Genomic DNA, 14,056 nt, shown 5'->3' on the forward strand with positions numbered 1-14,056 from the left:
CGATATAAACAAACATTGGTTCATATATTTTATTTAGACGTATGTACCTACTGATCAAACGTCCATTAAACAGTTCAACAACAATACTAAAATAATAAATTAAAATATTATTGTATCTATTAAATTAAAATGCTGAACGATTTCCGAACACACCGATTCAGAAACAGGATTCATATTAAAATACATTTATTGTGGTATTCTATGCTAAAGGCACGTGATGAAGAAATGCTATACAAAAAAATAATCTCGACTAGAGTGTGCTAAGTATAAAACTAAATATTTTTCCATATATATATCTTATATTCGAATCAAGGCAGAGTATTACGACTCGGGTTTTTGCATGTCTCAATATCGAGGCACATAAATCATAACTGCCGTATCAATATATAGAACGAATCATCGCGACTACTTTCCATTTAAACCTGAGTAAAAATATTTATTTTACACAAAACCAAATCCTTACAACGTGGACTAAAGTTAGTACCGTGTTACCATGGATATCAATTTTAGCGTTCTTTTTATATAAATAAGTAGTAATGGTGACTACTACTAATATTTGAGCCACTTCATTTTTTTTAATAAAGAATAAATAAATTAAGTAAAAAGTATGCCATGAGATCCGTCGATCGTAAATAGATAAATAATATTTAAGACCCTTTACATGTCATTTCTAAGCCGCGGGCGTTTAGTCCTATCTATAAATCCTTCATAATCAGTTTTTTTTAATTATGCTATTACATTAGATGTCTTTTATTAATGCATTCGAATTTACGATACAATAATTTAATTACTAGGTTTAGTCAAATGCTTGATTACATTTGAATCTTGTTTCGGCAAAACTTAAGGAGAAGAATGTCCTTGAGTAAGAAAGATTCACGTTTTAAAACGGATCGTAAAAAATATGATGAAGAAAACAATATGCATATTAGGTATTCGAAATAAATACTTTGTTAACCATTTAAATATTTAATAAATAATAACAATCTCTAACAATTTTTAAATAATGCCAAGCTATTGAATAAATAAAATTTTACGCAAAGCTTATAATATATTTATCTGTGCATATGAATGATGTGTTGATATTTGACAAATGCGATCGCAGCGAGCTCCTTGCAGAACTCCTCCAACACTATTAAGCTTTCAACAAGTTGGTTATGGTCTCCGCTGGAATAGAATAATATATTATTTCATTTTTCATCCTCTTTTATAGTAGGCAGAAAACTTCAGACGAGATATAAACGTGGTTTTGTAGGATAGGATTGCAACTAATCTTTAAAATGTATAAACTTAAAAGTTAAAAAAAATATTTAAATTATGTTTTATGAAATAATTATAATTTAGGTCTCTCATCTTTCATTGAATTTATGAGCAACGAAACTTATAATTAGGACGTATTATGTGTTTAATAGTAAAAAATGTTTTAATGGATTATTATTGGAACGAAGTTCCTTATCGCGCGTTGCGAAAGGGGGCTAGACGGAAAAAATAAAGACGAAAAGTTTTAATGACGAATCCAGCGACATCTCTATAAGTGAATGGAACTTTTTTTGTAAAAAAATGTACATATGTGTCAATAGATGTCCCTATCTTCAGATTTGTTGATAAAATAAAACAAAATTTTATTACAATTCCTTCACTAATTAATAGAAAGGAACTTCGTTCCATCCAGGTGTCCCATGGCACCTCTCAAGTGTGTTTTTTTTAATATTTTTTTTTTGTTAAGTTGAACGTTCTTGGCTTTTATATGTATAGATATTGTTGTTTACTAACTGTGGGAATATAGGATAGTAAGTTTTGAGCAGACTATTAACTTATATAAAAGACTTAACAGACATTTTTATCTCTACAATACGAAGGACCAATTTTTTTTTTAATTTATAATTTTCTACTTCTTTACTAAAAGAAAAATACCATACCTAATATCATAGCTGGGATCTTCACTCATCAGTTGCTGCCTAGTGTTTTCAATTATCTTTTTATAATTCTTCATCCTAGGTATTTCTAAGGTTAGCCTTCTCGCGACATCCTGTAGAGCTTTGAACAACGTACGAGTATTCTTGGACGTTGGCAAATTTGGATTAAGTAAAAATTCGTGCAAATTTGGATGCGGCAATAGAGCTAATTTAGATATAATCGATGTCAAATGCAAATTAACTTGATAAGGTTGATCGGGCATCCTTGATAACAGTTTGAATATCATTTTGAAAAACGGCCCCTCATCAAATTCATCTTCAATAGTCTGTGAAACTATTCGTTTATCTGTAGTATCTGACGTGTCACTTTTGACGTCGTCCTTGACATCATTATCTGTGGATGGTGCTTTGGATTGATCTTCATCTGTTAGTTCTTTGGATAGAAGTTTTTTGGTATTAGTGTGCAATGTGTCGAAGGCACTAAAATGAAAGTCTGCTTCAGGCCGACTGTCATAACTGTGTGTGGAACTAGCTGTGTTTTCCATCCAATTGGGTTCAGTAGGCCAATGAAACGATGCTGTTATATCTAGCCATAGCTGAAAATCAACAGAAATTATTTTTTAGAACCAGTTAGTACTATAATTACTGACGATAATAAAACGTATTTAAAGCTAGTATATTCAAATTATTTCTTACAAAATACCATTCTAGCCAATCCTCTAGTTAATTTGACAGACCTTAAAGCAGGCTACTTAGTTACTTTGTATTTGACATTACGCCGTCAAAAAAGAGGTTGACATTTCAATTACCTGGTAATGTCGTTGGGCATCATGTATATAATGTTCATAATCTGCCCCCACCGGGTCTGACAACAGCGCGCGCGGCAAAACCAGCAAAAAACTGAAATAAGACGGGAGAAATAAAACTCCTTTCACTTCAAAAAAACGTTTATTAACATATGTATCAATACAAAAATATAGAATTTACTTAAAGTAATTAAAATTTGAACTTTTTACACAATTTACACTCTTAAAATCTCTTTAATTTCAATGGAGACAATATGATTGAAGAAATTATATATAACAAAATTTATAACAGTTCTAATAAATTAAAGAAGAAATGCATAGAAAGCAGACTGCAGTGTAAAAGAGGCCTAATAAATTTAAAAAAATCTTAAATATCCTAATACTATTAATAATACAGTCCGAGTCACTTGAATAGCCTCACCCCTAAATTTTGGAATTTCTGTATAAATATGAACGAATATTATTTTCATATTAGTATTAATTAGACTTCATGCGCAGTGCATTACGATACAAAACAAAACACGTACGAACCTGCACTGGAATACCGCGCCCCGCGTCGGTGCGACATTTCGTCCGCGTCACATGATTAGCCTCAGTGCTATTCGAACATTACTTGCGTGCGTTTGTTTTGGTTTTTTGGTAGCAATTCTTTATTTAAGCGTCGAATATTACGTATATATTTTTTTCAAAGTCTTATTCAAATGTTTAGCTATCATGGGTCGTGGTCGAAAAATAAAAAAACCGAAAGAGAAAAAGTGAATTTTTATTTGGATCAAAAACTATCTCACCGTGAAATTGCAATAAAAATTGGTCGCAGTCCTAAGGTAGTTAATAATTATGTGAAAAATAAAGAAAACTATGGGAAAAACTATAAAGGTCGTACAAAATTGGCTACTTCGTCAAGTGAACGTCGGCTTATTTTACGTGCAGCATCTAATTCTTCCAAGACAGCGCGACAAATTGCGAATGAAGTAAACACCAGCGCATCACTGTCTACCGTGCGATGCATTATAAAGTCATCACCAAACCTTAAACGGCAGAAAATCAAGAGGAAACCACATTTGCGCGATCAATATCAAAAAGCCCGTTGTTATTTGCTAAAATACATATGTCTTGGAAAAATCAAAGGCATAATGTTGTTTTTAGTGATGAAAAAATATTCAATTTAGATGGTCCAGATGGTTATTCATATTATTTTCACGATCTAAGAAAAGAAGAGTGGGTGTTATCACGTCGTCATTTGGGAGGTCGCTCAGTAATGGTATGGGGGGCGGTTTCTTATAAGGGGCCTATTCCAATTTCAATTTTCCGAGGCAAACAAATTCAGCATTGTATACTAATCTATTAGAAGAAAAGAAAAAAAATATTTTTAATATTTTAAAACACCGAAACTGGATTTTCCAACACGATAATGTCTCTATACATGCGTCACAGGAAACAAAAGCTTGGTTTCAAAAAAGTAAAATTGAAGTTTTAGATTGGCCATCGAACTCTCCGGACTTGAATATTATGGAAAATATTTAGGGCTATCTATCTCGCCAGATATTTGCCGGTGGACGCCAGTTTAATAGCAGCGCAGATCTTGAACAAGAAATTCATAAAATTTAAATAATTTGGATCAAAATTACATTCATTAATATATATATGTCTATTCCCGAACGTATTTTTGAAGTTATTAAAAGCAATGGAAAGTATACAAAGTATTAAAAACAAATTATAGCCTTATTTATTTGTGTTTTATTTCACTGATGCTATTCAAGTGACGCACCATTTTCACACTTTAGTGTGCAGTTAGTACTATTTATTTATCTTATTTTTACTTTTTATGATTAAGCTATAGTACGACGCTAATTAAGTTTACTTATGAAGTAAAACAGGCAACATTGAATATACAACAGAATTTATATTAATTTTGGGGGTGAGGCTATTCAAGTGACTCGGACTGTACTCTTATCTTATAAATTCAAATAATAACACTTGAAAATTATCGATAACAAATACCGTATATAATACGAAAAAACAGTGATATTGTAAAACCAAAGTAAATAGGTTTAAAAATTTGAGATTTTAGGAGATATTTGTGACAAATAAACGTCTTTATTTTCTATCCAACAGTATACATAATTTATACGTTACTGTATTTATATAGTAAAAAAACACGAAAGATGGCAATAAAATAATTTGCACCCGTTTTATTTTATGGCAAACATAATTTAGGTTGGTAACACCCTAATAAGTTTTCTTTAAAAAACTTTAGAATCGATTTGGTTTAACTATAACTTAGTTAAATAACGTTAATAGTTATTGATATGTTTATATAATTAGTAAAAGCTTAAAATTAATTAGAAGCTGTCTTTAAATTTTCTAACTCCATTATGTCCTCGATTTGTGTTTTGAGTCGCAAGAGGCGTCTAAAAATATTAAATTTGTGTTAATTTTAACCAATATTGGTTGCGATTTTTTACAAGTTATCAGTTATTAAATTTTAATACACAGCATGAAAAATACGTACAATTAAAAAGTTAGTAATTATGTTAAAATGAATTAGCGCTCAATTTTTTAAGTTAAACGCCAAATTATAAGCTTTGAAATGTATAATGACAATGACAGTAACACCATTACTCTGACATATGAATGAAAAACAGCTGTGCAAACTTGATAATATGGTTACCTATAGTTAAGTGCAAAAAGCGGCTAAGAAAAAGGCACAGATTATATTTAGAATAAGATTAATATAGATAAAATTTGTATCTTCTACATTAACTCAAGTGCATTTTATTTCATGTTTCATTTAAAAAAAAATTAAACTAATGATAATTTTAAAGTCTTTATCCCTGGGACTTTGAACAAGTACTTCTGTATTTTGTCATGTTTTAATACAAGCTAGTCAATCCATTAAATACAAAATCAAACTCACACAGTCTTTTGTTTGTCTTCTAGCCACACATCCTAGTAGTTTTTAGTTTCTAAACTTACCTATTTATAACTCGATGTATATTCTCCACATTCTCTCCTTGTTCCTTGTTATCGAGACCCTCGTGTGACAAAATATCACTTATTTGCTCGTTTATTGCGTCTTCGTGTTCGAGCTGCTTCATGGCTTCCCTGAACGGATTATAACATCACAAATTGTAAAATTTTAAGTAGTTAGACACTATCTCAGCAAATAACCGATCATAGCCATCTCAAAAATATTGTTATGTAATATACACTCTAATCTTTACAAGCAAACATTCGTTTCTTATTTTAAAAAAGTGAAACTTCTTTATGACCTTATTTTTTTCGAAAAATGATCAACTATAAAATGCAACTTTACAGAAATTGGTTAAATAAAGTTAAATAAGATAAAGTTTACCAAAAGGCTTTTATCAATGACATGAATACAAGCAATACAAAAAAGGAAAAATGTGACGGCAATTTTTTTTACAATGCCGATTAAGTTTCACTTCAAAAGGTATATAAGGAAGTTTTATTTAAACTTTACATTATTAAAGATTAATATTCATTTGTAATATATAAGAGCTTTTAAGAATTCATAAAAATTAAATTATACAGCAGTTTTTTTATAATTGTTATTTTACGTATAAACATGGTAAAATTTTAAAATAAAAGAAAACATTTATTTTAACTAACGCTGGTATATGTAGAATTACCGTACCTATTTCTATCTCGCTCCCGCCCGAAGGACAGGTCATTTAGTCTGTCTCTCTCATCGGTATCCACCGTGGCAGGGGCAGGGGGCGAATAATAGCCGCGAGAAATAACACGTGACACGACTATCCGGTCCATGCTATGTTCTGTGCCGCGCTCTATTATTGTCTATGTGAAAAATATTTTAAAATATAAGTAAGATACTTAAGGGTTACATTCAGAATTACAACTCAACAATAACGACTCATAAATATAAAAAAATGACATACGGGCCACTTGACTTTGAATATAATATAACCTATTGAACAAGGCTGTCTTGAGTCTTTAATATAAAATAATATCTTTAATATAAAACGTAATTTAAAGTTTATTGCAATTGTAACGAATTTGTGAATTTTGACAGCCAAACAGACAGTAGGCAAATATATATATACATATTGCCAGATATAGGCGGTCGATCTTGGGTTAAATTCAAGTTAAAAGTTTATTCTCAAAGGACATACACATAATATTAGGAGACTAATAAGCATGACGTAAATAATTACATACATTTTCCATAAGATTTTTTCAAACTTAATTTCCTATTGCGTGTTTTATAACAATAACCTTACCTCAAAGAACCTTAATGTTTCCAACGTGAGATCATAGTCTTCTGTCAGGCAGTTATTAATAAGCGCCAATAATAATGGCCATTCTGACACCTCTCCGTCACCAACCAACCAGTTGGAGAACTCTGGAAATTAATTTATGTCAATTTATTGGAAATAACTTTAATGAAAATTTGATTATAATTAAAAATATTGAAGAATTTATTAAAAATAATTTCATATATATTTTTATTAAGTTTTTATCTAGTTACTGCATTTTCAATACATATACAATATTCAAACAGTACAATTACACTACAGTCCATTCTCGAATTCATATAATATTCAAATCTAAAAACTAAGTATACTTAATACTTACCATTGATGAGATCCGAAGAGTCAATTACGCGTAAACACTTTGCTAGAAGGGCAGTTGTCAGCGCTGCCTGGTGGACGAATGACGAATTATTACTGGCTGGCAAAAGCCAGCTTTCTACACCTAGGAATAGAGATGCATATACAACAACACAAATAAAATTTTACCAATCGGGAATTATCGCTAATATTTTTCTTATATTATGACTAACGTCATGCACTGGAGAATTATTTCAATTTTTGTACACTATTATAACAAAACAACTGATATAGACTATTATCTGTGGTTCTTCTAAACACACATTAGAAAAATCATGTACAGATATTAGATATATACAGAGACATCACAAGACTATGAGACATTATGGGGAAAGTATCTCAAATATCGTAGATAGGATATTTTGCTGAAAAAATACTTTATTTTATTTTGAAAAGTAAGTATTAATGCTTTTAATGATTTTCTAAAAAATACTTGTCTATTCTAGAAATCTAACCAATCAAAAGTATGAACAAATAATAATAATTCTTTTTATGTAACATAGGATTTTTAAAGAAAGGAATAACGTAAAATGTTTGATACAAATATCGGTAATTGTGTTTGGCCTAAAGAAAATACCCTACGAGTCACTGAAACGAATATTGCGTTTTTCACTCAACTGTTGGTGCGGAATTTGAAGAATTTCTTAGTCCATTTTTTTTTAATTCTAAGAGATAAGATAGTAAATCATTCTGAGGTGGAGCAAGAAAACATAATTTTCCAACTAGTGTTTGTGAAGTACTGTATATAAAGATTTGCCAATCTAGAACTAGTAGATAAATGTCATCCAAACATAATAAGAGTACTTAATATTTTAGTACTTGTTTAATAAATAGGAAAATAATTCATACCTTCCAGGAAGTTTGACCTGAAGGTACGGGCTAAGTGTGCAGCTATTGTTGGGTGGCATTCCTAAACATTTACACTTAGTTAAAAAAAAGATTAACTATCTTAATGATAACTAAAATTGCACAATTAACTGTAACATAAGCCATATCACAAAAAATATTTCAAGTTAAAGCTGAAATTTAATATTAAATATAAACAAATAATGTAAGTAGACTCGATATTTTTAAACACGCAAAAAATATCGCCACATTTTATAATTACTATATGTTATTTGTATATCGAAATAATAAACCATGGTAATAAATACCTTGCTTTGGCCAAGTTTCTTAATATGCGTTTATGTTTAAAAATCATTTTCTAGACTTAAATGGAACCTATTTAATTTATTGTAATAGTGTTATTAGTCAGAAAAAAAATCTTGTAACGTCAAGAATTAATTTTACATTGCATAAGTCGATGTTTATTTTTTTAATATATATGCAATATCAATTTTAAGATAATTTATAGCAGTTATAATTTTACAATCATCAATTAAAACATTGGTAGGGTAGCAATAAAACTTTCGATCATATTAAGTATATAATAGATAATTAAATCAAAATTAAACTACTGTTGTATTATGTCCACAGCTCAAAGGCAATATTTACCATTCCTTACTAATTTTTACAGTAATAGTATAATAATAATTTAATTTTTACAGTAATTTCGATTATTATTATTAATTAAAACTCTCTCTCCTACTCCTATTTAATATAAGGCGCCTTATTTGCTTAGTCATACTTTGAACTTATCATTGCAAAAAAAATCTCGAGATATTTTTATGAATTTGTTAGAGTGTTTTACACAATGTGTAATATATTAGAGAATTTGTTATTATAATTTATATTTTACCTTCATTAAAGTATCACAGTAGTCCAACCAAGAGAAGAAACTGGTTAATTCTCTATACCCATGGAACTTGTTGTAGCTTTTATCACCAAAATCCTGAGCGACATATCTGAAATGAATTTACATATGATAAGACAGACTGTGTTTTGCTGAGTTTCTACTAGAAATGTCCTATTTGGTGTATTACCTATATACTTGGCCAGCTGTCTAAGAACAAAATTAACATATATGATGATAATAAAATATGAAAAAATGTGAGGGTAGATTTTACAAATAATTTTATAACATTTTATTTGTTTGAAGTGTTAAAAGTTAAAACTATATCCAGGTTGAGTCAACCTCTGACAATGTTTGCTTGGCCACAAAGCATTTTAAGAAGACATTTTAATGTAAAATATTTTGCAAAATAAATAGGGTAGTTCCAAAAAGTATATTTTAAATGAGTAAATGAATACTCACGCCCAAGTAATATTAAGATGATCAACATCATTAGGATCTACATCATTTGGTATCGCTCTGTATTTGAAGCATAATTTATCAACAATTGTCTCACAGCACGGGCTACAACTAGTTATTAAGTTGGCTATATCGTCTTCCGGAAGCGATGACACTATCATTATACCCTCACAAGCTCGTAGGACCACTTGGTTATCCTAAAATTAAATTTGTAATAATAGTTTTTAATATTAAAGCCATTACTTTATAAACAAATTCAACAAATTTCTAGTGATCACAGATAATTTATAATAATCACGAATAGATATTAATAATAGATGTAATTAAACAATTCTAAATTCAATTGTAATAATTATTTTTGTAGTCTAGTCAAGGTGGTAAGATTGAATCATCAATATTGTTATTTTATAAGACAATAAAAAAACTTAAATAACATCATGTAAAATCACATAAAATATATTATATATACATATATACCAGAGATTATAACACCATAAAGCTTATATTATATAACACTCTATATACATATACCCTTTTAACTTTAACGCAGTTACTCACCGCACTATTTAAATAGGATAGTAACAGATCAATCAAGAGAAACTTATCGTTATCGTCATACACAGTTTTCTGACTTTTTACAGACGCGTCGTCCGCCACTGAGTTATTAGAACTGTCTTTTCTCACAATCGCCATTTTTATTGGCGGCGTCATATCTACATCGAATAGCGGATTTTTCTTAGGCTTATTAACTTTTCTTTTAACTGGTATAAGCAGTTGAATATCTTCTGGTATTGACATTAAGCTGACTTTGTCTTCAATAAACGGTGTTGTGAATATGTTAGCAAGACCTGATTCTTTTCTTACAAGACCACAGATGGTTAGGAGCAGTTCTACTTCCTCCTTTTCCGTTGGCGATGCTGGACTTTCATTGCATTGGACAAGCATTCTCTGGAATAATAAACTTTTACTACTTTATTTGCATAATATAAAAATATTGAAAATCATAAGTATGTTAACATTATAAGGAATTGGGTTAACATGGTTTGACTATGACCACAACTTTGAGACATAAGCAATATTAATATGATCAGAATGTGGAAATACTGACTTTATTGTGTTCATGTTTTTATGAGGTAGCTTATCATATTAAATAAACAAAATTGTAAACATTTTTCACAAAATATTTCAAATCCATAAAGTGAAAAATGGTTATAATTTCTGGTGGATATAGAAACATACATAATTTTCTAGTAAAATATAGTTCCTTTAAAAAACTTTTATAATTTTCTATATATTAACTCTCACCTGCAGTGGCCGGTAAACATGAACACTATTAATACATGGTCGTTGTGTTCTTCTTAATAGTGTTGTTGCTAAATTCAAAGCCATGGCTCTTGCCCCAGGTGGCCTATCAGTTACTGCAAGAACTGCTAATGCATCTAATACACCTATTGATCTCTGTACCACTGCTTCTAAACAAGGCCCAACAGTTCCACCTTGTTGTTCTTTTTCTTCATCAACTATTAGCTGCAAAAAATGTTTTGTTTATTCATAAAATGGTGAAAAACATGAACATGTTGCTAATTATTCAGTACTTAAAACTTAAAAATACTAAAATATTATTGCTTAATCAAAATCAATGAAATGCCTATAAAAGAAAACTCTGAAATATGGTGTAATCTACAATAGTAATAATAATATAGTATAATTATATATATGCACTATTTGAATATTTATACCTTGACATGATAATGCAATGAACAAATATTTAAAATATACTCTGATTGTTATATAATACTTGATAACAATAAATATTTTTAAATTCCTATGGATATGTAATTGCAAGGCAATATTTAGACAGCTATAAAATAAGTTAGTTTGTTCTTGAAAAAAAATTGGATTGCTTTTGTTCTTAGTGGCTCATAACAGACCAGAAATTAGAGCATATAAGATAATATTCCACTTGTTAATGCTAGCAACTTTGACACAGATAGACAGACATAACTTTTAAATGTATATGAAGGCTTTATAGAAAATAAGGTGAGAAAAAGTTAAGCCAAATAAGACAAAGTACCTGAAACATCTGGTGTAAATGATGTGGAACTCTGGTATCTTCAATGTGCACTTTTGATGTTTCATCATAAGCTTGATAAAAGTTCACTATCATCTTCCAATGATATTGAAAATCTTCATACCTTGTTGCTGGTGGAGCTAGCTGAAATGAGAAAGTATACACATTAACAAGCTGCATGATAATAAACATCTAAATTATTAAATAAATGAAGTGACAGAATACTGTCAAACATATTTTGAGAAGTTTATTCAGAAAAAATATACATGCATTTTTGCAAAGGTTTAATTAAATCAATAGAATAAGTCTACTGCACCGGCTTTTGTTATGTAAATACATAATAAAAGCCAATATTAGTGACCATGATAATAACTAAGTAAAATATTACAAAAAGTTCTACTACTATAGTTACAAAAATATATATAAATTAAGCTGCTTCATTATAAGATTTTTAAATACTTACTACGTCCGCAGCAGTTTGCAGCACATCTGAAAATCTGCTTAGCATTGTAAGCACTTATATTTAACAATACATATTAAAGAAAAACTTGTATGTTGCATAGAAGAATTGCTACAAAAGTTAACTAAAATTATTAAAATATCGATTGAAGGGAAAAGATATAATGACTTGTTTTTGTATAGTAAATAACCTTAACATCGAAAAAAGTAAATCGCACTTCGATAAAACTCAGTGCTTCGTTTTCAATTTTCATACATGAATAATTTTATTTGCATTTTTCAAATCTGCATTTTGGTTTTGACACAAATCACAAATGAGTTATCACTTATCACCAATTGTCACACCGCAGATAGCAGTTCTGGGGATCTAGCCATCTTGGTGCCGAAAAGTTTTCGACATACACTACCGCTTTTGCGTAATTGTAATATCGAAAACGTTTCGTTCTGAGCGAAGCGGCATATCACTACACTACCGCAAAGTCGACAGCGTAGCTCCGAGCTGCTGTTCGTAGCACCATATTCCGTCATATTGTCTCTGGATGAAATGTATTTCTAATGTCAATTACTCTATTCTAATTTTCTAATTTTTACTCGACCGTATTGCCAATGAGGCAGTGGATAGTGGAGATGTGGATATTTTTGGAAACTATGCGCATGACTTGATGGCTCTTTCTGGGATTTATCTCCGGAATTCCTGGACTGAATCCTGGAATCAAGATCGTTCAAAAGGTCGCCATTATCGTGCTATTCAACCTTCTATACCCATTAAGCCCTGGTTTTGGAGACTGAGATTCGGTAAAAGAGTTACAACAATACTGTCTCGTATGCGTCTGGGACACGTCTGCACCCCAGCTCACCTTGCTAAGTTTAATATTATTGACAACCCTACGTGCGAATGTGGATATGCTGAAGCTGATTTGAATCACATCATTTTTGTTTGTTCTCGGCGCGAACGGTCGGCTCTTATCGACGGTCTCATTTCCCTTCAAATTCCTTTCCCTTCATCCATATCCTGTTTACTTTCAACAATGGACCCACATATATATAAACCTTTAGCAGCTTTTATCTTAAGTAATGATATAAAAATTTAGATCCTATGAATATGTATATATGTAAATATCTTTTTTTACACTCCTTTTATATCTATCTCTATAAGAATTGATCTTTTATTTTATAGATTATTTTCCTTTCCTTAATTCCGTTTCATCCGATACGTTTATTTTTTTACCCGTTTCCCTGTTTTGACCCTGGGACACAATGCACAAACCGTGCGGGCCATAATATAAAAAAAATTTTTACTTGAAACTGGCATAAAGTTATAAGTATTACCATAAAAAAGGACTAAATTTGACTTTTATTTATATAAATACATAATTATTCATAATAATTATTTCTTAATAAGTAATCGCTGCTTTATTTTATAAAAAGTTAATATATTTAATTTTAATTATAGTATTGTTTATAATTTTTTTGTGAACTTTGCGTGAATCTATTTGCTTTGATTTTTCATCAAAATGGATCCTCAGCCAAGTACATCACAAAAAGACGTGAATATTTTCTTGTCCCCAAGAAAAAAATGTCCACGAAAAGCTTTCACTGTTAGTGGAAAAGTAATGATCCTTAATAAAATGAATTGTCATAACTAAATTATCCGTTCAGAAATATTTAAATTTCTGATATACTTAGTTTCTATTAAAATAGTAGTTGTTTAAATATACTACTATAAACTAGAGGAATATACTACTATAAATCCGGAAATATCCCATTTCCGTATCGAAAAATTTCACGTCACTATTTAATACTTTTCATAACGTTGCAACACTGAAATTGTCAAATCAGTAATCGAATTAAAAGTTTTAGTATAGTAACCATTTATTTTCTTGTGTTGGTTTCGGAGCCGAATTAAAGAGGGCGTAATACATTATCTACTATTCTCAATCCTCTGTAGTCTGTATTCCCTAGGC

The 14,056-nt window shown here is 30.0% G+C and overlaps 1 protein-coding gene across 3 annotated transcripts; it reads right to left on the minus strand.

Annotated features, from left to right (window-relative positions):
- Positions 1-137: 137 nt before the first annotated feature.
- On the minus strand, positions 138-12,584 carry LOC111000424 (FHF complex subunit HOOK interacting protein 2A). 3 transcript variants are annotated; one of them, XM_022269846.2, is made up of 15 exons: positions 12,566-12,584; positions 12,097-12,204; positions 11,637-11,777; positions 10,868-11,089; positions 10,121-10,510; positions 9,566-9,759; positions 9,110-9,215; positions 8,221-8,281; positions 7,337-7,456; positions 6,982-7,103; positions 6,378-6,538; positions 5,696-5,824; positions 2,723-2,813; positions 1,917-2,509; positions 138-1,164 (listed from the first exon to the last, which is right to left on the minus strand). In XM_022269846.2, exons 2-15 carry the CDS (start codon positions 12,139-12,141, stop codon positions 1,053-1,055), a joined length of 2,487 nt encoding a protein of 828 aa, XP_022125538.2. In that variant the 5' UTR covers positions 12,142-12,204; positions 12,566-12,584; the 3' UTR covers positions 138-1,052. The 3 variants fall into 3 exon arrangements, with proteins under 3 accessions (XP_022125538.2, XP_045487011.1, XP_022125539.1); XM_045631055.1 differs by lacking the exon at positions 12,566-12,584 and adding an exon at positions 12,284-12,552; XM_022269847.2 differs by lacking the exons at positions 138-1,164; positions 1,917-2,509; positions 2,723-2,813; positions 12,566-12,584 and adding an exon at positions 4,703-5,130 and having other exon boundaries at positions 12,097-12,551.
- Between the last annotated feature and the right edge of the window lie 1,472 nt (positions 12,585-14,056).

Source organism: Pieris rapae, chromosome 14 (assembly GCF_905147795.1).
Source record: "Pieris rapae chromosome 14, ilPieRapa1.1, whole genome shotgun sequence".
Lineage (NCBI taxonomy): Eukaryota > Metazoa > Arthropoda > Insecta > Lepidoptera > Pieridae > Pieris > Pieris rapae.